At 39.8% G+C, this 25,923-nt stretch overlaps 2 protein-coding genes across 7 annotated transcripts in view; one reads left to right on the forward strand and one right to left on the reverse strand.

Annotated features, from left to right (window-relative positions):
* The window catches only part of ndufaf1 (NADH:ubiquinone oxidoreductase complex assembly factor 1), a 299,207-nt gene that overhangs the window by 17,186 nt on the left and 256,098 nt on the right, over positions 1–25,923 (reverse strand). The window lies entirely within an intron of this gene.
* letm1 (leucine zipper-EF-hand containing transmembrane protein 1) lies at positions 675–20,894 on the forward strand. 6 transcript variants are annotated; one of them, XM_072457354.1, is made up of 16 exons: positions 675–1,007; positions 7,950–8,007; positions 8,192–8,669; positions 11,676–11,819; positions 12,400–12,537; positions 12,850–13,053; positions 13,135–13,254; positions 13,384–13,515; positions 14,167–14,325; positions 14,525–14,626; positions 15,015–15,050; positions 15,639–15,773; positions 15,992–16,185; positions 17,051–17,083; positions 18,176–18,314; positions 18,856–20,894. In XM_072457354.1, exons 1-16 carry the CDS (start codon positions 923–925, stop codon positions 19,006–19,008), a joined length of 2,310 nt encoding a protein of 769 aa, XP_072313455.1. In that variant the 5' UTR covers positions 675–922; the 3' UTR covers positions 19,009–20,894. The 6 variants fall into 6 exon arrangements, with proteins under 6 accessions (XP_072313455.1, XP_072313454.1, XP_072313456.1 ...); XM_072457353.1 differs by having other exon boundaries at positions 676–1,007; positions 18,158–18,314; XM_072457355.1 differs by lacking the exon at positions 17,051–17,083 and having other exon boundaries at positions 677–1,007; positions 18,158–18,314.

Here is a 25,923-nt window from a genome sequence, read left to right on the forward strand (position 1 = left end):
TATGCACATCTAGTTTATATTTTGTGTTTGTATTGCACTAAAAAGACGTGTACCCTTGCTGTGAGGGGACTTTTTCACTGTTGTGTTTTTTTACTGACATTTTTTATTTCAAAAACTTCTGTCCTGTTTATGTTTTTCATTATAAATGCTCAAATAAGTATTTTGCAACTAGTATCGATTTATATCTAATTTTCGATCATTTTCACAACCCTACTCTGACCTGTAACTTTTCTGGTGAAGTGTCCGCCACCTGCTTGTCTCCATGACGGTGTTCTTTCTTTTCCTCAAACATACCAAATAATGGCATAAGACTGATCACTCTCAAAATGGAGCATGTTCCAAATTATAATTTTAACTTTTTATGTCCATGAAGTCATGCATATATCCATGAGTTTCAGAACGATAATAAACTGGGACTGTTGCCATAGCGATAAACAATTTTGTTTTGAAAGGGGGTGGGGAGTCCTCAGAATGTTGAATAAAATATGAAACCGAAACCCATGTATAATGTTTTAAATAAGGGTTCAATCTTAATAATACAAAAATAAACTCATAACAACCTTTACTTTGGAAAACCACCGGATGTGTTCATTCAGCCGTTTCCGCTGGCTTAACTACATCCTGACGTCAGCCGTGAGCTCGGTTAACTCAACTGTCATCGCAGTAAGGGGGAAGGGCGTCCTGACATGGAGCAACAAAATTCCACCGAAGCGGTTCTTATTTGTATGACGATGACCGGCTGAACACGCACACGGACTTTTATTCTTCCTCACAACCAGCTCCGATTTTCGCGTAATGGACTTAATCGCTTCGCCTGTCCAGAGATCACCGAAGCTAAGCAGCTAACCGACCAGCAGCTTTACGAAACTGTTCTTATTACTTTTAGCTATTAGTATTAACGAGATCTGATACAAACAACGTCATGGCGTTAATTTTATTCACAAGAACCAGAGCTCCTTTGATGAAGACGTCCATATCGCTGAAAAACGAGTTTAAAAAAGGAAAAGGTGAGATTTACGACTCTTTGTATGCCTGGGTCATTGCTGCCTGGTCGCACATGTGAGTGTGTTTTGGGGTTTTTCCATAGGATGCTGTGTCGTGTTGGGAGTTGCCACTTTGGTTGTCGTGTACTTGTGTCCTGGGGTGGTCCCAGAGAGTCCGCTTTCAGTCCAAACATTTAAATGACAGTAGCTGTATTGTGGGCTCTTTTAAACGGTTGTTATGTTAACGTTATTTGTACTTTCATCAGCTTGAGGGCTGCAAGTATCGCGAGACTACGCAGCAGCAGCGTTTATGTATTTCTAATAGGGTTATTCGAGGATAGCTCGGTTTGACTTGGGCCTTTTATAGATCCGTGGCTGTGCCCAGTTGCACCAGCTCCTCCTTCCTCTGTCGCAGATACAGCGAGTTAAATATTTGTTTATTAGAAATATGAAAGCAAACAAACCTGAGTAAATGTGTGTTATAAGTGTGTCACAGTGGATGGAGAGAGAGAGATGGGTAGATGGATAGATGGATATCAAAAAGGCACTGATCTTTCAAATGAATCTTCAAGTGTGTCCTATATACAATAACAAATAAACAGACATTTATTTGTTTTGGAAAGTTATGGGGATTTCTAAGCCGCTAAGATTAAACATAGGTCAGCAGTCATGATGAAACAACTTGGTTTCAATTTCTCTTTTGGTTTGTTGGCAGATACACTTTTGATCTCTTTAGGATGGAAACTATGTTTGTAATTCAAACATACTTAAACACATACAATTATTAACTGTTATAAGTAAAATGTGTTATTGCATCAACAATGACACAGTTTGACATATTACATCTAGTTAGAAAATAAATGTTATATAGCTACTCATTGCTTTTTATTCTTTTATTTTAGCTATCATCAACTTGGTTATTTTTTTTTAGAAACAATTGTGCCTTTTATAAGATCCAAATCAGATCTATTGTCTGTATTCAGAAGTCATTAGTTGTATTCCCACCTTTTTTGCTGATGCCTTGTGATAGTGCCTAATCTACATTTTAGTAGCCAGTTCAGTGATCTTAAACGGGTGTAAATGATTAACAGTTATAATGGATCAATGTTTGGTTACACACTATGACGTTCACTTGGAAATCGATAGCAGTCATTTAGTTTTTAAAAATAGATCGTATGGATTTGCAGGTCAACATTAGACCCACTCAGCTGGTGCTGCTGTTTCTTGGCTTTAGGCCCAGATTATCAGACAAATCGCTGGTGTAGTCAAAGAAAGGTCAGGCTCCATTATAACTTCATCCCAGACAAGGGCACCAAATTCAAACTAGTGTTAACCATTTGACATTTATCAAGTGTATTTCCATGGATTACAAATACATATTCAAAACTCCAGCATAAAGTTTTAAACTGTATAACTTTAAAAGAGATTTAAAAAAGAGCAGGAATCACAAATTATGAATATGCTTTGGTGATCTTGTGCTAACATGTATAATAATAATAATAATAATAATAATAAATATAGCCGCAAGCGGCAATGATCGGCCCTCGCCACGCCGCCGCCACGCCGCCGCCACACCGCCGCCACGCCGCAAGAGGAGGGGGCGCTAACGCGCCCCAATTGTCCTTTTATTACGCCTACTGCTGAATCTGTGACGCTGTCACATCTTCTCCCCTTTGTTTTACCATCAAAAAGCAATTTTATTTTGAATTCTTGGCAAAATGTGCGGCTTTGCCGCACAGACACCGTGACTCTTTGAATGAAAATGTGGATAACTTTTGATGGTCTTGAAGATGAGTCTCACCAAATTTCAGGTTAATAGGGCTGACGCCCTGGGAGGAGTTTGTGAAAGTCTAAAGTGTAAACATGTTCTGGCGATTTCCCCATTGGAATAACATGAAAGGTTTCGGTCATCGTTACGGCAACGCCATAACAATTATGACATGAGTCATTGACTTTTTTGATGGGGATGCTAAAATTGAGTTGTGTGTCAAATTTCATATAATTTCGCAAAACTAAACATTTAACCTCCATATAAAATCTGTAGGGGGCGCTGTGGCGCCAAATGAATTTATTTCACTTCAAGTAGGTTTAGGGCAAAGAGTTTAACAACTGATTCTAATTTGACGCAATTCGGACTTTATCTGCGCAAACGGCAGAAATTTTAAATATGGGAGATTTCTGAAATTCTAGCTACAGTTTGCGGCTTCGCCGCACAGAGACCGTGAGAGGTATCAATGTAATTTGGATAACTTTTGATGTCCCACTCCTCAGTAGCATTTTCACCAAATTTCAGCTTTTTAGGGCCAACGCCCTGGGAGGAGTTCGTAAAAGTACGACGTTTGGAAAAACTCCGAAGTCATGTTTAGCCATTTTTGAAGCAATATGGCCGACATTTGGTTGGGCGGACGGCGTTGCCGTAATAATATTTTTTACTTCTCTTGTCACCATCTACCTCTGCGCCAAATTTCATGATTCTACGATCAGATTTTTTTTGGGTCATTTCCCATCTCTCAATGCATTTTTGGTACATTTGGTGGCGCTGACGCGCCAATTTTTTTTATTTTAGAAAAGGGAAATAGCCAGAATGTAGAGAGGCACGATTTTTAGAGGTGTGCAAATTTTTGTGACTTTTCGTCAATGTTCACTGGGTGAAAAATAGGGGGGTTGGTCCCGAGAAGAAGAAGAAAGAAAGAAAGAAAGAAAGAAAGAATAATATTCCGATGCGAAAACAATGTTTCCCATTTTTCAAATATCATAAACTATACATTTTCGGAAAGCGCTCGCGCTTTCCTACCTCATGGTGTGGGTCCCTGGTCACTGACGGGTACTTTCGATAATTTTGAGTGGGCTCCGCCCACTTTGTGTTTTTGGCCCTCTATACAGTAATAATGTTCAATTTTTGCATTACATGCTTATATGCACGGAACATGCAAGAGATGGGGAACGTATTCGTGAGCTACTTAGCGCAAATGAGTGCTTTATATGGGGATGACGACCGCTTCGCGGTCGTCATCCCAATGTAAAGTGCTCGTTTAGTGCGAACTTTTGCACGGGCTTCGCCCGTTTACAACGGTAATGTTCCATTTTCCTACAACTAATTAGTATGCACGGGGCGTGCATGAGTGGAGGAGTGCGTTAGTGAGTGTTTGGAAGTGGGCGAGCGCTTCGCGCTCGATTTCGTGCGCACTACGTGCGCACTTTCGCAGCCGTGCTTCGCACGGCCTTACGAGATTAATAGGCCTCTCGCCAGCTTGTGGCGCTCGGGCCTAATAATAATAATAATAATAATAATAATAATAATAATAATAATAATAATAATAATAATAATAATAATAATAATAATAATAATAATAATAATAATAATATTTTTATAATAATAATAATAATAATAATAATAATAATAATAATAATAATAAGGGGTGCACGGTGGCAAAGGCGGTTAGCGCTCTTGCCTCCCAAGAAGGAGATCATGGGTTCGATTCCCGGACCAGACCAACATAACATGATCTCTCTGGGTGGAGTCTGCATGTTCTCCCCGTGTTACCGTGGGTTCTCTCCGGGTTCTCCGGCTTCCTCCCACCATCCAAAGACATGCATGTGTTAGGTAAAAATTGGTAACTCTAAATTGGCCCTAGTGAATGAATGTGAGCGTGAACTGTCTGTCTGTCTGTCTGTCTGTCTGTCTGTCATGTCTATGTCTCTGTGTTGGCCCTGCGACAAGTTGGCCACTGTCCAGGGTGTACCCCGCCTAAGGCCCGAAGTCACTGGGATAGGCTCCAGTCACCCGCGACCCCGAAAGGGAACAAGCGGTAGAAAATGGATGGATGGATGAATAATAATAATAGCAGCATTAAATATACATAAAATCTGCTTTAAATATTTATTTACTGAACTGAAATTTCCATTAAAAAAAATAATTCCTGCTCCTGCTTTTGGTTTTAGATGGGGATGGGAGGCTATGAAATCTTCACCGTTTGAGAACCTTGTAATAATTTGTGCCATACTAGATGTACATGAACAAAAATAATGTATTAATTATCTTACAACTGTTTGGAATGTTTTCCACAGACCCAGTGAAATAAACAAGCTCTGTCAATACCTTCTCCATGTGGTGTTGGAATACCTCGTTATACCTTAATACCGGTTATCGTTGCATCAGTAGTTTTAGGCGTTTCTATTCTTATTAAATTATCTGTACAGACCTACTTTATATGTATTCACAAACACTGTTAAAGGTAACTGGCTGAATTTGGACAGCGTTGCCCCTTAAAAATGGACCAATCTACTGTGCCTTGCCCGATTTTATAGTTGAACATTAACTTCTATCCACTCTCTGTAAACGCCATTATCTAACAGCCTTGATAACCTCTGATTATCCAAACCAGACACTGACGTAGAACACATGTTCCTATTGTAGTCGATGCATTTATTGTGTCTGTTATGTATCAGTTATCTTTTACGCTGTTTTAACACTCATTTGTTTTGTTTATTTCTAATCAGTTTTTTTCTTTTGTCCTTATTGTGTAATGCACTGGTTCCCAACCTGGGGTCAGAGGGCTACTTCATCAAAAAACATTATTTCTGCAAAGTAAATAGTAGAAGTCACACCCATATGATTGGAAAATAAGTTGAGAAACAATTAAAATCAATTTTTTTTATTTATTTTTTTATCTGAAATGAATGCTTTTTATGAATACATTACTATTACATTACTAGGCCTGGAGGTTGGGAACAACCCTTAATGTAATGGTTGTTGTAATGTAATGTAATGTATTTCTTGACAAACACAAAAGTTTTATGTTTAAGTTTTTCACAGTTAAGGTTAATTTTGAGTCAAGATGTAGGTCTGGCATGGAATTACCTATGTAATCTTTTTTATTTTTAGTAGATGACCTCCATATGCCTGGTCTGATCGTCAAAGTCTTCCAAGATTTAAATAGTGAGAAGACCAAGCATAACAAACTTTGTCTCAACTTTAGGTGGCACTGCTTGAGTGGTCTCAATGTGAATGTGACTTAGAAGTCACAGGTCTGACTTTAAACTGGTCTTATCGATAATATGAACTATAGACGGTTCCTTATGTATATCAGTGCAGTTACGGCTAGCTTATTAGTGTTTATACAATAAATAATCAATAATAATGAATCATTTTACAATTGAGACTATTTCAATTGCAATTTCTGTTCTATTAATGAATTGTCCTGTACAATTATGCCAGTATGTAACTATCTATTTCATTTACAATGTTCTAACAATACAAGCATTATTTTAGTCAGCATCCCACAAAACAAAACACTTGAGTTTAGGCTGACCTGATTCCAGAGCAGAGGATGTTTTTAGCACTATCACGTCCAGACAGCTGCTGGCCCGGTCCAAACATCACGAGTCTGAACTAACTTAAACTGGAACAGAGCAGGAAACTGTGGTCATGACCTTTTCTCACATGAGGTCAGGACTATGGCCAAAGCACCAGGCGACTATTAACATTTTGGATTAATAATTGAATAAAGGGAATGCTAAAATGATTCATCTTTCAAACTGTTTATTAGTTATAAGGTGATGCAATTTTTCAGTCCAATTATTTACCTACAGTTTGTACTGAATGTTCATAGATTTGGTCGGTTTGTTCCTGAGCCAGATAACCCAAAAAGTTACTGTCAGATTTTGTGGCGCACTTTTTCTCCCAGCTTTCTAACTGTAGCTTTACAACTAGAAGTTAATTACAGTTTTGTCTGCTGTTGCCATAGTATCAGGGTAGGAAACACACACACATGAGATGTCAAAATGATTGCTTTAGTTTAGAAACTGTAGTGTATACTCAAGTCAGGTTGCATAGTCTGACTACCTATGCCCACAGTAAACATGTCAGTGATTTATTTTAATATCTTAACAAGTTCCACTCAATATGTTTTATTCCATGTTTTCCCTGTTTATTTTAAAAATATTCCTGGAACCATGAATAACGTTGTACACACATGAGTAAAATTATCTTTCTTATGTTTACTATACATTTGACTGGTATGATAAAATTGTGAGGCCAAATATATGCATGGGGCCACATCAGAAGAATCTACTTGAGTATATATAATATTTCAAGTACAACTTTAAATATTACATTTTAACATCAAGTTTATGCAGTGAATACCACAATAGTTTGTGTGGCAAAGGCATGTTTTAAAAGTGCAGTATTTCCTGGTGTTTTCTGCTGGTCATGTGCTGTCATGCTGCACTCATCCACAAAGCTCAGTCAGTTCCAGTAACCTCTGCTCTGGGAACCATTCCAGCCCAACACGTGAGGCCTGCAGAGGGGGCGGGCTCGGGTCTAACACTGCCACACCATTGGTTGAAAGTTTCATACAGCGTTAACCCAGTGCTGTAACCCGCATGCTTTCCATGGGCCTCTCAGAATGCACTGGGCCTCACGTCTCAGGCTAATATTTAGATGCCTCTCTTAAAGACACACCGCCTAAATTATGACCGTTTTCTCAACCTCCTGATATTATTGTTTGAGGAAAATATAGGCAATAACTGCACTTGCAATAATAGCTCTGTAATGGTCACGTAGACTTATATAATGGTGAGCTTTCGTTAGACTTTGAGCTTTTTAATTGAAGATTAGATAATGCCTTCACACATTTCTGCCGCCATCATTGTGTAATTGCCTGACTAAGGTTTGTAATCAGAATGTTTTTAATAAACCTCTGGGTGAATGTTTTGACCTAATTAGGCTGGAACATTTAGCAGAAGTAAAAAAAGACTTCTGTGAAAAGATTTACCGGTAGTTCAATGTCATAAAGTTTATTACAATTGACACACCCTGTATTTGCAAGTTTAAAGTTACCAAACATTTTGGGCAGGTCTTCGCGGAATCAAACAATCGACTTGCCGCAGACTACATTGTGTTTGCAATCCACGTAATTATCCATTCTACAGAAATTGCGCATATTTTTTGTGTTCATCTTTCAGAGAAACTACAAGACGGAACATGGGTGAACTGTGCAGCTGTCAGACTCTCCAGCCAAAAGTACGAAACAACCTTAAGAATACATTTTTAATACATTTATTTATCAGTCTCTATCATGTATTTTTGAATGTGGAAGTTTTGCATAGTTTTTATACATTTTGCAACCCATTTCAAAGTAGTTTTTCGTCGTACTGTTTCCTAAATGTTGCACTATCTCATCCGTGTTTCCTCCACGTTTGACCAGATTGGATGGACACAGATTCAGCGTCCTGTCCCAGCTGTCTGCACTTGGGCCGTCTCGCCTCTCCTCAGACGCCGCCGCGCAGCCCCCCTGTCCCAGCCTGGACGCCCCGCTGTACAGTGCTCTGTTCCCTTCATACACCCAGCCTTCTGTCGCTTCTCCCCCATGGACGATAGCGCGAACCCGGGACATCTGCGGAGTGCGATGGATCCACACGTCCTGCAGGAGGTGGGACGACTCCAAAGTGGAAAAGTCCCTACGAACTTTAAAAGAGAAAAAGAAGTTGGAGGAAGGCGGTCCTGTGTACAGTCCCACTTTGGACACAGGACCAGTCAGACGGACATTAAGACAGTGGGTGAAAGATGAGGTTAAACATTACTATCATGGATTCAGGCTGCTGTGGGTGGACACCATCATCGCAGGACGGATGCTGTGGAGGGTCCTAAACGGACACCCCTTGTCCCGCAGAGAGAGGCGACAGGTGAGTGGGAGAGGATGTGTGATTAAGACCGCAGTGCTCATCTTGTTTCTATTTGATTCAATTCCTCTTCCGTTATATTGCATGTTACTAACTAATTCTCTAGCTAAACATTTGAAAGAGGAAGTAGGTTTATTATCCAATCCTCACTTTCACAGTAACTTAATATTGTTTTATTTTTTATGACTGATGCTGATAGTAATTGTTTAGAGCAACCAATGTTTTTTTTATTTTTTATTATTAGAGCAGGCAGGACCGATTCAGACCATTTCATCCAAATTGTATGAAATGAAATGCAGACAAACGTCCGTAGCAAACCCGTAAGAGAGCTGTGTAGTCATATTTAGTGGAGTTAGTGTTCAAATAAATGTCTCGCCTTTAGTCAACTGGTCAGCTCGTTGTAAAAGAATGTGGATCGATGGAATTCTGGAACACAATACAGTAATACAGCAAACCTAGCAGATGCTGTTTCTAATCTCAGATCACAGGTTTACAGTCTAAGTGACCAGACATCTTGTGTAATCCTCAGCTTGTCAGAGCTTATGAGATTGATTAGAGAAACTAGATGCACACTGACTGTTCACTCTCCGGGAGCTCGCACTAAACCTCTTTACCTCAGACCTTAACATGCTGAATTGATGAGCAGGTTATCGAAGTGATCTGCGCAAAAGAAAATGTCTAATTTACTGTACATTTGTTTTGGTCATTTTGGTTCAACTAGACATTTAAAAGTACTTTTGTAACTAATGAACATAGTCCAGTTACATTTCTGATATGCAAAACGCATGGTACAAAGGTCAGGGAATGTTCTATGCAAAGGTGGAGGTCGGGAGCATCTTATCTCATTCAGTCATTTTTGTGTGATACATTTTTACTGTGCACCAACGCATGAACTCTAACCAGAGGCCCAATTTTATATTAATTCTAGTTTAATTGCATTGACTTTTTGTCGAAGTTGTTGGATCATTTCTATTTTGTTCCAAAGCAGAGTTTTCTGATATGATTACTCTAAATTTGAATTAAATCAGTTACCCATAACAAATACTATACTACTAGACTTGATAACCAATCTGTAAAAAGTGCCATGTGTCATTCATTCTGCAAGGTATCATTTTTAAATAGTTATTCTGTTGAGTTATATTCGTAGATTCTTTGGTATTTGGTATTCGAATGTCACTCCACTCAGCCTGTCCAGTGTTCTCTAGGGCTCATGTGTTGTTATGTGGCTTGAGTTGATGCAGTTTATTTGAACCAGAGCCTGGTGCCTGTTGCTGTAATCTGAGACGCAGGTGCCATGCTGGGATAGGAGCTCCGGGGTCAGCCCTGGTCAAACAGAGATCCAGGTTTGGGACAGGGCCAGTGCCGCTCTCCTGTGGCATGGCCTTAGGGCCTGAGTGATGAGCCGCTAAACGAGAAGGATTGAGTTTCTGATACGGTCTTGCTCTTCTTTTCGTGGTTGTCATTTTGGTGTTGAGTGATAAAATATCTGTACTAAGTTTACTAAGAAATTTAGTGACGCTGCTGCTGCAGAATATGAGCACGTCATGCATAGCTTTGATACAAAACTTCTTTGTGGGTCTACTGTAGGGCTGTGCAATTAATTAGCTTTCAATCTAGCGTTAGCAGTCTCTGCAGGTGTGTGTGTTTCTGAGAAACTTTTTACGACAGACATTTATGGCACTTAAGTGTTCAGTTATGTAATGGTGTCTGGGCCCTAGAGGACTGGAACATTTAGGTCTAGAACAAGGATTACCTACAGCATATTATATAACTGGAATCTTTGAATCAGATCTTTTTGCTGTGAGAATCTTGTCCTGGTAGTATTATGTCCCCTGTCAATGCAAAGAAGTTGGCCGTTATAACCGATATTCCTAATTACAAATAGATTTTTTTTAGACAGAGAAATTGTGTTAATAGTTTCAAGTCACTTAAAGACCAATGATATAATGATATAATGATAAGCAAAGCACATTCTTCTACCTCTATTCTATTCTCACTCCTGCATTAAACCCTTCCAGGACACTTTTCTCCACCTTTTCACATGCGCCTGACTCCCTCTGAGCTTTGTCCTGAACCCATCCACTGTTCATTCACTTCAACCTGCACAGTTTGCCTCCTTAATCTCCCTCCTCCTTCACATTACAATACTTTAAGGCTACACCTCCCCCAAACTTTGATGTAGGGCAAGGGTGAGCATATACATGTCAATGGGGCGGTGAACAATGGGCTTGAATCCTTTACTCTTCTGATTCTGGGACATGTTTTCTGGACCCTCTGTCCCGTTCAGGGGGTCACATGGCATTGGTCAGTATGAGTTTTAGTAGTTTGGGTTTGTTTTGGGAGCAGAATAAAAGGCAGTGAATAAGGAGTTTTCTGTAGCTTGTGCTGTATGCGACGGGAGCCGAGCTGAAGTGCTGACTGTAGTAACTGTTATTGGAGCGATTGTATGCAGTGATTGTACAGGGACAAAGGAAGATGAGGTCCAGGCAGGTTTTGATACTCACTACTGCTCTCTATGGGTGACTGAATCAACTGCAATACTTTCCTCTAAAGCTAAATTATTGCTACAACTGTACATGCTAATAAAGTAGTGAAAATCCACAATAAAAAAATAATATATTCATGATTTGAGATTCAGGCTTCTTTTTCTCATCAATGATCCTGTATGTCTGGGTCTGTTTAATTGCACACAAACAGTTCTGCCAAGACCCGGTTAGCAAGCTGTCCCAAAAGCCAAAACCTTAACCAAATGAACTGTTCCAAAACCCAACTCAAACCATAAACTGATTGTGAAAAATGTATGGAACAAAACAATCATTGCAAACATCAATGCAAACTGGTTCAAACTATTGAAATTGGACTTGTTTTGCTTCAAATGGCAAGGATTTAAAGTCTGCACTGTTCAGTAAATCATTCATAGAAAATGTAATCCAAAATTACTCTGAGCGGGAAAACCCCACAATGATAATGCCACCTGTGTATTAACAGTGTTTGTGCTTCTGTCTCCAGTTCCTCAGAACATGTGCGGACGTCTTCAGGCTGCTCCCCTTCCTGGTTTTCATCATCGTACCTTTTATGGAGTTCCTGCTTCCTGTCGCTCTCAAACTCTTCCCCAACATGCTGCCGTCCACCTTTGAGACTCAGACTAAGAAGGTACTGCACAAAACCACAAAGCACCGTGCCATCTGTCAACCTGACGACTTAGTTTAGTGTGCGATGGTGCAAATGGGACATGGTTTGATTTAGAATAAAAAAAATAAAAAAACTAAGCTACACGCATAAACTGAAATTATTGACCACATATTTGAAAATGCCTCTTCTTTAATTGTCACCTTTCGTATTGATTCAAGTGGTTGTAAATTGTTATTACATTCAGTTGTACTCTTTCCAATTTCAAACAATATTCTCACATAACTTTACTTATCTTATTTACTGATCCAACGTCTTCTCATTACAATGACTATACTACTCTTTACAGTTTAGCTAATGTTACTTTTGGATCTGTGTTCCTTTAGTCTCTTTTATATAGAAGGCCTGACATGACCAGACTCTTTAAAGCAAAGGTTAATCCTGTTACACTGTAGTTGTCCATCTTAATAAGGGATCTATGACCTGTTGATGTTTGTCTGTAAGCCCAATTATACAAACATAGGATGTGCAACAGATTTACTGTCAAATACCCTGCTGATAATTTCTTAAGAGATAAAGGATTAAAAGTGTTTCCTATTTACAGGAGGAGAGACTGAAGACAGAGCTCAGAGTGAAACTGGAGATGGCAAAGTTCTTGCAGGACACCATCGAGGAAATAGCTCTGAGGAACAAGGTGGCACAAGGAAATGTCACTGAGGAGTTCTCCACTTTTTTCCAGAAGGTCAGTGGAGTCTTGGATAGTACCGGTGCACTGGAGCTATCTAGTGGTGAAGCTCATGAACTGTCGAATGGGAGTTATTTCAAGGTTTATGACAACTGAAAATCAGAATGGACAAGCTTCAACCTGTATCTTAATTTATTTCCTATGCTCAAAACATATATTATATATATAAAATATAGCTTTCAAATTGCAAAAATACATACATCAGACGGTTTACAAACGAAAAGTGCGTGTTCAGGGTGTAGAAAAAGATGGAAAAGTAAATTGTGATTCATTTAACATCTAAATTATTGTTATTTTCTCATCCAACAGATCCGTGACTCCGGCGAGCGCCCCAGCAACGAGCAGATCATGCGTTTCTCCAAACTCTTTGAGGATGAACTGACCCTGGACAACCTGACGCGGCCTCAGCTCGTGGCCCTCTGTCGCCTGCTGGAGTTGCAGTCCATCGGCACAAACAACTTCCTCCGCTTCCAACTCATTATGAAACTCCGGGCCATACGCGCTGACGATAAGGTACAATACGCTCTCGTTCTAAACCGAATGTATGTAAAGAAATATATATAGGCGTGTGTTAAAAGTACTTTCTCTTTTCAGCTGATTGCAGAAGAGGGAGTGGCGAGTTTGAACGTGAACGAGGTCCAAGCAGCGTGTCGAGTCCGAGGCATGAGGTCTTTAGGGGTCACAGAGGAGAGACTGAGGGAGCAGCTGAGCCAGGTAAAACTACAAACAAACGTTGCTTCAAGCTCCAGCATAAACACATGAAAGTTGTATCCCTCGCTCAAAATGTACTATGCATTGGAGTGATGATTGTGTTCTTACTCATGTCTTACTCACCTTTTACAGTGGCTGGAGTTGCACTTGAAACAGCAGATTCCTACATCTCTGTTGCTGCTGTCTCGGGCCATGTACCTCCCAGACACACTGTCCCCAGCCGACCAACTCAAGACGACACTGCAGACGCTGCCAGAAACTGTGGTATGTATAACGGTCTATAAGCATGATTTGCACTAAAAAAAAAAAAACATGACATGATCTGCTCTAAATCTAGAATATATTATACCTAAATAAGACAACTACAACTAGGTGAATATTAAGATGTTTTATTTCCATTTTAAATACAGGTGAATTTCTGACTGTGTTGTTGGAATTGCTTCTATTTTAAATTTCAGCCGCATAATTTTGCAGTGAGTTTTTCTCCGTTCAAAATTTTTAAATGAAAAATTCACCTTTTAAATATTCTAAGCGTTATTTTTAAGCCCTGAAATGAGAGGTTATTAGAATCTAAAAGTAGAATAAATGCGAGCAGGTTTTGTCAGCATTAAAAGTTCTAAGTGAGCCAGTATTTAATTTCAAAATCTGTTTAAACATATTATATTCCATAAGGACAAATATAAAAAAAAATAGCATTAGGACTAAAGCAGCACTAAATTGGCTACAAATCGGGACTAAATATCTAAACTAATTTAATATGTGATCTGTATAAAATGTGTCACGTGTACAGTAACATTCTAGGGTAGGTTTTTGTCATTGTAAATGTAATTGGGAACCTGTCAATATGAATATGCAAAACACTAAACGACTACAATCCTACTCTTTTGTAATCAACCGTTGGGGCTGCGTTTGCAGACAAAGGAGGCACAGTTAATGGCGGCAGAGATGGAGCTGTCGAAAGTGGACAATAAAGTCAAAGTGGAGACCACACTGAAAGAAGAGGCAGCCATTCGACAGGACAATAAGGAGCGGGAGATGGAGAGAATCGCCGACGCTGCAGAGAAGGCTGCAAGGGTAACTACTGTCACACCGGAATAATGGGATTTGTCTCTTATTAAATCACTGGTAGTATAATAATGCCATTTCTAACTGTTTTTGCCAAGTGATTTTACTTATTCTAGTTTGTGAATGAGGAGGTTATTGGGAAAGGAATGGGAACATAATAGCACGTGCATGTACAGTATGTTTCATTGGAAAAATGTGTCGTTTTTAGGAAGAACTTGGCCTAGAAGCAAATCAAATCAAGTCCAAAGAGGAAGTTTCTGCTCATTCAGAGATCCTGAGAGACACAGCTCCTGTTGTAGAAGGACTGAAGGTAGTAAAATGTTTTATTCAAATGTTTGAATCGTCTTTTGTGTCCAATTATTGTCCCAGCTCTCAACTCTGACAAGTAATATCAGGTCAAAGTAAAGTTCTGAAATCTACATGCAGATGCTAATCATCAAAATATATGAAAGAATATTAAGTTTCCTGAATAATTTTAGAATGATCTTCTTCTATATCAGAGCTAATATAAAGCCTGATCATATTATTTATTCATAATAATGTTCAAAGAAACTACACCCTTTTGTGTTGAAAATTATATTATTTGAATATAATGTGGTATTGTTATCTAACCTTTTTTTTGTATTAAAATCAAGTTTCAGCCAAAGCAACCTTTATACTAATGAACCATTTTAATTTTGTTCCTAATGGCAACATAGTACGAGCAGTGGCATACTTTTTACCTTCCATTAAAGGTCAGAAACAAACTGCCATTCTCCTCCAAACCACTGTGTTTTCCCTGTGTTCAATATCTGCCCCTGCATCTAATCCAGGCTCTTGTTTAGGCCATAATTTCTGTATAGACTGGGACTTTGTTAAACCTGTGGGGTCTCTAAAGGAAATGGAACAGTTACTAGTCTTATGGATGTAACGCAGTGATGCAAACCAGCTCCTTCAAAACCAAGCAGCTCATAAAATGCTTTAAACACAAGTTTGGGTGTTCTCGTTTTGGATGAAAGACAGACATGCACCAGAAGAATAAACTTAAGATTTATGGAGAGACACTGTGTACTGGCTTCTTAAATTGGAAGTCTGCTTTACTTTAACACACTGTAGTTTCAAAATTGGTTAAACAAACTCTGGATTGTTTGCACATTCTGGTGGAAAATCTCATTATACTGATATTTTCTCACCTCATGGTTCCTTTGAGTCAGCCGTTCCTTCCCAAAGTTCTAGGTTTGGAAGCTCCACAATTGTTGCCGTCCGTGTCGTATCCCAATGTCCCGGTGCTGTGGTCTAGTGCCAATTCGGTTTGTTTTATATGTTGAATGTTGTTGTTGTAGAATGAGGAAATCACTAAAGAGGAGATTGACCTTCTGGGTGACGCCTGTTCGAAGCTGAAAGAGCAGAAACGGTTGTTGACTCTGGAGAAAGAAGAGCTGGAGGATCTGAAAGATGACGTTCAAGAATACAATGAGGTGATTTTGCATTAGTTGGCAAAAAGTTAAAGCATAAAAATAAAAGAATTGAGTGCTGACAGGATTGTCCTCCAAAGTGACATAGGATCAATTTTATATCACTTTTAAACTACCAAACGCCTTAGTTTTGTTAAAGATTTTGAAATGCCATACCATAAAAACACATTCTGTAGATACTGACAACGTAAACCTCATGTTAAAGTGATGTTTTCTCTCAGGACCTGGAGGAGATAAAGATGGAGCTCTCAAAGTCGGGGCAGGAGGCGGCCGTGTCGGAGTCGAAGGCCAGCCAGCGTCTGTCAAAGAGAGTGAACCGAATGATCGGACGAATCGACAATATCATCGGAGAACTGGAGAAGGACAAGGTCATTCTGGATGGGCGGATGGACATGGGCTCAACTCCCCCAGTCGGGTAAGACCGCTGCACAAACTACGAGATCTAAAACAAAGTGCTGCACTGATCAGGCATTATATTATGACCACTGACGTTGATTATTTCTTCATCGTGGCATGTGTTGAAAGCAAGGGGTTTGGAGGGAGACATCAACATTTAAATTGGGATTGCCACTGGAAAGCTATAGATATTAACTATTCTTTGGGATTGACCGTTCAGACCGCTGCCAAATTTGTGCCGGACGGCCGAGTTGGACGCCTGTACATTTGAAGGCATACGCTTCGTTGTATTTACTTTACAAAGTCCAAAAACGGCTTGTCTGTGTGCACCAGATACTTTTTTATCAGTGCCGGGTTTGTTTTGGTCATTCTTTCGGATAGTGAGATGCATTGGTACGTCACTGGAGCGTAATCTCTGATTGGTTTCTGCGCCGTGTCGGCCGCAAAAAAGTTCAGTTTTGGCCAACTTAAAACATTCAAAACGCAGGATTCTGGCCACAAAAACACTGGACTTGCATACATTGACTTTGCGTGTAAACTGGACGCTTTGACGCTACGGTCTGAACGCAGCAAACTTACAAATCCAGTTTGCTAAAGTTAAATGTGTTAAATGTACACAGCAGGTCATAGTTGGCTACTTATTGGACAATAAAGGTGGGCATACTGTTGTTCCTGATCAGTTTCAGTGTTTATCATTATTTACCATTACACTTTATGTACTCATTTATCTTGTTTTTAAGCCATTATTGCTTTGTTCACTCCCCCATCGTCATTTTTATCATCAATACTTGATTTATTCATGTAAAATGGTGGTGGAGGTACAGAAGCTTAAAGGTTTCCTAGATAAATTACCAAAAAAAATTAATATGGCCACAATTTTCCAGATTGTTCCTTACTAAATATAGTGATGCTACCAGGTAAGATCACCATGGTTACAGCCATTCGCCTGTTCAATACTAACAATGCATCTTTCTGTTCACATCGTTCATCTTCAGACTTACGTAGATTACTAAACACGGTGCTATTGGAACGAGTTATGCATTTAAATGTTAATGGTCTGAAACTCTTGGTTTTGCCCTGGTCTGTCGAGGTGTAATCTTCACCTATTCACATGCCACAGGGGTGATGTCATTTACTAATGCACTTCTACACATTTGGGCAACCTTTTTGGCCTCAGACCTTGAATTTGCTTTTGAATGTTAGAATTGTTCAAAATCAAACCTTCCAGAAAACATTATTACCCTGGACATATGTAGTCACACTGTAAATATCTTGATTTCCATTAGATATTAATATAGAAACATATAGAGATACAGTATAATAAACACAGATATTTAACACCTTTCGAATCTGCGCCTTCTTTACTGATCCCTTGCGGCTGGAATTAGTATTACGCCAACTGACAAAAACACAGAAAATTTGCAATATTATGAATGCAGAACAGAAAGAAATGAAAGTGAACAATCGACCAACCAATCTTTTTTCCAGCCACAATGCATTTCAGTTATAATTGTGTAATTTAATCATTATATTTAGAGGGCAATGTTTGATCAGAATAATCCCAACCATATATTTCATAACAAAATTGCATTATTGACTCAAAATGCAAAAAAAAAAAGCCTACAGTCGACGTATGTTTACTTTTATCTAGTAAGAATAAATCATTTTGACTCGTCGACAAATCAAAAACCTACACACTGACTGACTTGTAAACGATTGTTGCTTTTAGCCCTTTTATTGATTTAAAGTAATGCTCTGCTATGTTAAAACGTGCAGTGGATCTTTGCATTGCAATCTACAACATATGTCATGCTTGATCATAATCTTCTAATAATAATAAAATTCAACTGAAAAATAGTGATTGCTTATGTTCATCTGCTGTAGCTGAATTGGTGTGATCTGGAAACCAGCATGTAATGTTTAATATTGCCTTTAATTTCTCCACCACCTACTTACCCTGTGTCCGTGCTGTCACCGTCTCCTGTATGCAGTCTGTTCTACACCTTCAGGGAGAATCTGGTGAGCATCGACGAGCTGATCGGAGTCATGAAGCAGATCCAAAACATCCCCGAACACAAACTGCAGAGCATCGCTGACGCACTGGACGAGAACAAGGACGGCAAGATTGACATAGACGATGTCATCAAGGTGGGACATTAATGCATCAGTTCAGTCTGTGGACAAAGGGTCAGTGCAGTGGGATTTAGTCCTTTCAACCAGAAGGAAGTATTAAAGGGTGTACCAATTGGTCCCAAAATTGACCCGTCTTAAACTTATGTACAATTTCTTTATAATACATTCTCATGCAAACTCTTGCAAATGTTTAGTTTAAAAAAAAACAACAACATTGTTAATAGATTCCAAAATAATAGGTCCCAAATTTGAGAATAGTTGTTTCTGTCACAGATGACAGTTTTACAGTTCTATTTCTTAAATTGTATTTATACGTATTATTAAAAAAAATTGTATGTATGTTTTGGTTATTTTTGCACAAATGATCAACCTCTAAACACTTTCGATCATTTCATGTTTTTGTATGTATTTAAATACAAATCTGAGAGAATACTTACAATACTTAAATTATATAATGATTGTTCTCATCAGTATTTAATGAGTATATAGTGATATTTAGTTTGGACTTCATCATATTGAGCTCTGATACTAAGGCACTATTTCCTGTTGTGTGCAGCTGGTGGAGCTGATCGACAAAGAGGACATCGACATCTCCACGTCGCAGGTGGCGGACATCATGGTGATGCTGCAGAAGGAGGAGAAACTGGTGGAGAAGGAGAAGGCCAAAGATAAGATGGAGAAGGAGCAGGCACTGAACCGAAATGTCTGATGAACTTTGACCTGAACATCTAATGACGGGTCATCTCTAGCGACACTTTATAAGGAAGTGGAGTGAGGTACCTCCTTCACGACAAACGTAAACTGCTTATTGCCTTTGAAATGCACAGTAAAATGAGAATAAATGCCATGTTTGTGATAGATACTTCGAACTGAAACTGTATCATTTGTTGATATTTTGTAAAGTTGTACCGATTATTTATGAAAGGCAGTGTAAACAATGACTCGAGACCAGATTCATAGAGAAATTATGTTTTGAGAAAATATATATATATATATATATAAGGTGACAAAATATTTGCTTGACGTGATGCGTTCTCCACTGATCAAAGAAATGAGCAAATCATTTCTGTATTTTGCACAAACCGTCAAATCATCGCCATCTCTTCCCTCTGTCATTCCATGTCATCTAATCATCCCTTTTGTTTGGTTTGATAATGTCTTTCTTTTGAATTCACTGCACAAATAGCTACAGTGAATGAGCTAGACTCGAGTTCCAGCAGTCGGTGCAGAAGATCCTCGAGTAGTAAATGCCCATGTCTATACTTAGAGAAGTGTATAAAGAGTTTATGATGAGGCACACATTTCTCCACAGGGGAATGAAACCGTAACCACAAAATGTCTGTAGTGATGATGATTGCAGTTGGCAACTTGTTTTCTTTGCAACTCTTTAAAAATGCCAAAGTTGCTCTGATATTAGTTGAATTCAAGAGTAAAATACGAGCAATTCAGCCACATTTCAAATCATCAGACACATCTCAAAGCCGTTGGATGTTTATTTAGTGTTGATTGTCGTTATGAGGTAGAAAAGAGAACATGCAAAGTGGCCTTTTCTGGAAACACATACAGTAAAGTGACTATGCTTATTTTTGATACACAGATGAGTTTTGAGTTGGTTTTAGTTCCAAACTTGTATTTAATTTTGCACTGTAGTGATGGACGACTGTGTGGCTGAAAAGTACTCCTCAGGTTGAGTCTGTGTACATCGTTTTCCTTTTTTTACTTTGTTGTAGCTTGAACATTTCGACTTTTGAATGTGTGTGTTTAAAGTAGCACAGAAAACAAAAGAGTGGTACATAGATAAGATCGTTTTCATTTAGTCTTAATTAAAACATGGTAAAGTTATGCATAAAACGGTCTAAAGATTTGCCAGTGATTTGATTTAATGAGTCTAGGAAAACTATTGTTTGGACAGTGTTGCTTTTAGTGTAAGAACAATTAAAGGCAGCAATCAATTTAGCTAATTGACTGTTATATAGAGGGAGAAGTGTTTTAAGCAGACTATGACGTAAACAAACGTACTTCTACCTCCCATAAGGAATTGATTCATATATGTGTGAAAGTGTTATTAGCTTGAATCCAAGTGGAACCGTCCTAAAATCCTAAATTTTCCCTTTAAGCTGTTATTGTAAGAGAAATAAACAACCATTGTATGATTGAGAGTGGCACTAGTAGTTGATTGTTCCTTGTATTATAAGGCTCTTATAAAGATGTTGATTAATCTATATTTTGCTGAATTTTAGTGCATTGAAGGGAGCAAGTTTTAGTATTTTAGAGTTTCCATGGAGGAGAAAAGGCAGCTGAAGATATAAGAGAAAATCAGCAGCTAAAGTAGTGTACTTTTGTAATAGCAATACAACTAGTATTAATATGAATGGTTGGTATATCACAAAATAAATAAGGCCAGTCAGTGAACAATAGTGACATTTCATCTCAGGCTGAATATGGATCCTTAGCAAATGCCTACTAAGTAACACTGTCACCATTTATTTATTTTTTGTTTATTTGATCCAAAATATGGATTTAAGCTTATTTTCATATTCATTCTGTCACAAATCTGTGTATAATTGGCATCTTGAATAAATGGTCAAATCTTTACTGTTAATTTTGTTTTTATTGCCCCTGTGTTTGTCTTTGATACTTTCCTTTTGTTTTGTTTTTCCCACTCTTACTTTTTCCATCAGCAATACAACTTCCATTCAATTCCTCGAAGAGAACACTGGATTATTACTTATTACTTGACTCAATATTTTTTCTACCACTATAGACTGTCATGATCCAAGAGGCCAAAGAGAAAGCTTGTAATTTATTTGAATTGTAAGAATTTATGACTGGTGTCATTATTATTAAGTTAAAAATTCCTTACATTAAGTTCAATCAAAATGATAAAACGTCATTCCCTATCCAACAGCCTTTCAGTCTTTACATGAAACATGCAAATAAATCCCTCTACATCTCGATGTAGATTGCATTTAGCACTTTAGCATCATATCATTAAAAGTCATTTAAGTCAATACTGTAAAATTGCACAAATTAAAGATTATCATTCAGTGATATTTACAGAAACTATCTAATCAAGCGCAGAAGATTACATTACACAAAACAAGCTCGCAAACTATTGTGAATTAGCTTTCTGCTTGTACTTGTGAATTAATATTGTATCTGTAGTAACTTGTCACTATACTGCAGTTCATTCAACAAATGTCTGCAAATGTGCTGTCGAGGTCTTGTCTGCTAAGAAACTACCAACCTGCTTTTCACTTTTTATTCATGCCATGACCGTTGTGGACGTCCAGCGCTTGTTGTGGTGCATATTCAGATGGACTTTTCCAACAACACAAAGCTTAGGGCATGTTGTCTTGATACAGTACATGGGACATGCACATGTTTACATTGTTTTACAGAACTCTTATTAGGTGCTTTCTGCAGGTGCTACATAAGAACACAAGAATGAATTTTATCTATTACTTTAACAACTATATTTTTTGGTCAACCTCAAAGCATTGTACTGTACATAATTGGTGCTCCATGTTCAAATACTGTATTACACTTACCATAAACATGAAACATTGAATGCATATTTTTCATATGTATACTGTTGTTCAATGTTCAATAGTTCAATAGTTACACAAATCTGCATAATCTCTAGTTAAAATTCAGTGACGCTTGTACATACCCAATTCATTCTGTCAAAAAGTTTGAGTTTATTTTGAGTTTTCAAATTGGACTTAACTTTTCCTGATTTCATTTTGTACATTTTGTGATGACACCAAAATGACCTGCAATAAATCTCATAACTCTTTGTTGGTGATTATTTTGTAAATAATTTAACATGCTGGGAAACTATTCTTATATCTTGATGACAACACTTCTTAGTCCCCTAGATGGCAGTATGAGATTGTGTTTTTCTATCTTTTTTCTTTAAAGATTCTTTGGCCCGCAGGCTTTTTTAGACAGGACAGATGAGTGAGAAATGGGGATGAGAGAGAAGGGAGGACATGCAGTACATCTTTTGGAGTCAGGATTCAAACTCACGACACAGCGGTTGGAGCCTGGCATATGTGCTGCGCCTTAACCACTCGGCCACCGGGTAGTACGGGCAATTATGTTTTTCATGCCAGTACCATATATATACAGTCTATGGCCAGTACAATTATGTTCAATCAATATTTATTTATAATCATTACAAACTTGTTCTGCAGCTTTTTGAGGCCCAAAACTGGGATTGTCACAAGGATTAAAATGTACTTCTCCAATCAAATGTTCCTTTTACATTTTACAATTTTTATTATTCATTTTTGTGCTCTTCGGAACTCCCCACAGTAAAACAATATCACTGAACACCAAACCACAATGTTTATTTCTGTCATCTTGCAGTGTATATATAAATGTATTTCTTATATTATTATTACGTCCCTCATCTCCCATTTGACGTATTTTGATTTCTTTCTTGATGTGTTGTATGTTTTTGCTTGGCCGACCCTCGACGCTCCACTGATGGGTAATTTGAGGTGCCCAGCAGGAGCAGCTCTGATACGAGCAGCAAATGAACCAATTTATGCCTCTCCCAGAGCTCCAGACCCCGACTGTAATAACACGGAGCCCGGAGCCTGTGGACTTCATTACCAAAGTTTTCTGCCTCTGAGATGAATGAACAATATCGTTTTTTGTAATTCTGGGGGAAAATATAGAGAAGTAGTTACTCCGCAGAGGCTTTGTGCTGGCAATACAGAAAGGGAAAGGTATATCAAAGTACAAGAACACACCTGCATTGTTCTAGTCTGAAACAGTGCTCGGATTGTGATACAAACCCAAACATTTTATAGGTTTAGAGGAAGTCCCAATGTTTTTTTTTTTTTATAAAAAGATGTCAGAACCGATATAAAGCCGAGATAGTTATAAATATAACGCTCTAAATCACTTCATCACTGAGTGTCGAGTAGTTGTAAAAATAAATATTTATATTGGTTCAATGATACAATTAAGTATGAATATGGCTATTCCAGCCTCAAGAAACAGTGACAAAGTGACAAAGTGGTATTCCTGTTTAGCGGTGCCAAATATAGTAAAGGTTAACGTCATAACCTCATACAAAGGTCATACGTCATAAGGCGCTGGTACAGCTGGCAGCCCGGTGAAAAAGCTCTCTCTTTTTTTCTCACACTTATCTCCTATATTTTGTAAATATAGTTAGTATATTTTTTCTATTTTACTGTACGATAGGGACACGCGCTGGAATCGTTTTTAATTCAACTGTTTTTGACTTTTTTCGGCTGGATTTTAGCTCCGAGCGAGCCCACCAGCCCCCCCCCGCGCCCTCCGGCCGCGCTAAAGTACGGCGTGTCGTCGGTACACGTTTATAAACACGTTTATATGAAAGAGGAACTTCACGAACGATCGGGAAACGCACTGGAATCGCTTTAAATAAACTTGTTTTGACTTTATTCGGCTGGATTGAGTGTTTTCGTCGTGTCGTCGCGATGTGTCTTGGCTCTGAGTCCCCCGGCTCCGGCCCCGCCCCCCGCCCGGCGACGTACCGCGTTTACACAAAGGAGGAACTCATGAAACTGCGGAGAACAGTCGTCTTACCCGGAGATCGTCACGTTATCCCGGCGGACATCCTAAGGAAAACGCAACGAGGCAGACGGGCTGGACGTAAACTCCGAGAGAAGAGAGGAGGAAACAGGAAGTCGGTTCCCGCCGTAGTCATGGGTAACGTGAGGTCCCTTCAAAATAAAATGACGGAAATAGCGAGCCTCATGCGGTCCCAGAGGATTTATAGGGACAGCAGCGTCTTGATTTTCACAGAGACCTGGTTAACAGCAGAAATGCCAGACTCTATTGTAGGTTTGGACAATTTTCATCTGCTGCGGGCGGACAGAACGAGAGAATGCGGGAAGAAAAGAGGTGGAAGTCTGGCGGTGTATGTGAACACGAGCTGGTCCAAACCCGAACACTGCACAGTGAAGGAGCAGCTATGTAACAGGGATATTGAACTATTGGCTATTGGCATGAGGCCATATTATCTTCCCCGGGAGTTCTCACATGTGATTTTGATCGCAGTCTATGTGGCCCCGTCTGCCAATGCTGAAAATGCTTGTGAAGCACTGCTCTCCTGCACTTGTAGGCTGCAAACACAGCACCCACAGGCTCTCTTCCTCGTCTCTGGTGACTTTAACCACGCTTCTCCCTCTTCTGTTCTACCAACATACACCCAGTATGTTACCTGCCCCACCAGGAACAATAGAACATTGGACTTGTTTTTTGCCAACACCAAGGAGGCTTATTCCTCTTCCCCCCTCCCTCCCCTGGGCAGCTCGGACCACAACCTTGTACATCTGAGGCCTGTGTATGAACCCATTGTGCGCAGGCCGCCTGTGGTGTCCCGTGAGGTGAGGATGTGGTCTGCTGAGAGCGAGGAGGCTCTGAGGGACTGCTTCAGCACCACTGTCTGGACTGAGCTTTATGACCCACATGGGGAGGACATCAACACCATCACAGAGTGTATCACGGACTACATCAACTTCTGTTTTGAGAACATTGTTCCCTCCCGGAAGGTGCGGTGTTTTCCAAACAACAAGCCATGGATTAACCGTGAACTGAAGGCTCTGCTGAAGGAGAAGAAGAGAGCCTTCAGGTCAGGGAACAAGGAGGAGCTGAGGACTGTGCAGAAGGAGCTGAGGAGGAAGATCAGGCAGGCTGAGGCCGGCTACAAGAGGAGGATGGAGGAGCAGCTGCAGCAGAAGAACATTCAGGGAGTGTGGAGGAGCCTGAAAACCATCTCGGGCTTCAAAATACCCCCTGCCCACACAGAGGGGGATCTACAGTGGGTGAATGATTTAAATGCTCACTTCTTGAGGTTTGATCGGTCACCCGCCCCTCCCCCTGCACAGCTGCATGCTCCCTCTTCCACAGCTGGACAATGTCCTGCATCTGTTCCTCTTCGCTTATCTGCCCCGGACCATCAGCTCCCCACTTCGCCTGGACTCACTCATCCCCCCAGCACACAGTCCCCCTGCCAACCACTGACTGTCACAGCAGCACAGGTGAGGAGTGAGCTGAAGAGGATTAAAGTGAGGAAGGCAGCAGGACCTGACGGCATCAGCCCCAGGCTCCTTAAGTCCTGCGCAGATGAACTGTGTGGAGTTATGGAGCATGTCTTCAACATGAGCCTGAAGCTGAGGGTGGTACCACAGGTCTGGAAGACCTCCTGTCTGGTACCTGTGCCTAAGACACCGCGCCCCAAAGACCTCAACAGCTTCAGGCCAGTGGCTCTCACGTCCCACCTGATGAAGACACTGGAGCGGCTAGTCCTGGACCACCTCCGCTCCACCGTGAGCTCAGCCATGGACCCGCTGCAGTTTGCATATCGGCCTGGCATCGGAGTGAAGTACGCCGTCATCTCCCTGCTGCACCGCTCTCTCTCTCACCTGGCAAAGCCTGGCAGCTCTGTGAGGATTCTGTTCTTCGATCTTTCCAGCGCCTTCAACACCATCCAGCCGCTGCTCCTGAGGGACAAGCTGGAGACGGCTGGTGTGGAGTATGACCTGGCAGAGTGGATCCTGGACTACCTCACAGACCGACCCCAGTTTGTGAGAGCACGGGACTGTGTGTCTGACACTCGGAC

Source organism: Eucyclogobius newberryi, unplaced genomic scaffold (assembly GCF_026437365.1).
Source record: "Eucyclogobius newberryi isolate DKJ021-1_F unplaced genomic scaffold, fEucNew1.0.hap1 SCAF_21, whole genome shotgun sequence".
NCBI lineage: Eukaryota > Metazoa > Chordata > Actinopteri > Gobiiformes > Gobiidae > Eucyclogobius > Eucyclogobius newberryi.

Excerpts from the sequence above, each read along its gene's own strand:
- letm1 (XM_072457353.1), top strand. The coding sequence starts at position 923 with ATGGCGTTAATTTTATTCACAAGAACCAGAGCTCCTTTGATGAAGACG. Across the intron at positions 15,051-15,638 it reads CTTTTTACCTTCCATTAAAG|AATGAGGAAATCACTAAAGA; the intron begins GTCAGAAACAAA and ends TTGTTGTTGTAG. Across the intron at positions 18,315-18,855 it reads ACATAGACGATGTCATCAAG|CTGGTGGAGCTGATCGACAA; the intron begins GTGGGACATTAA and ends TGTTGTGTGCAG.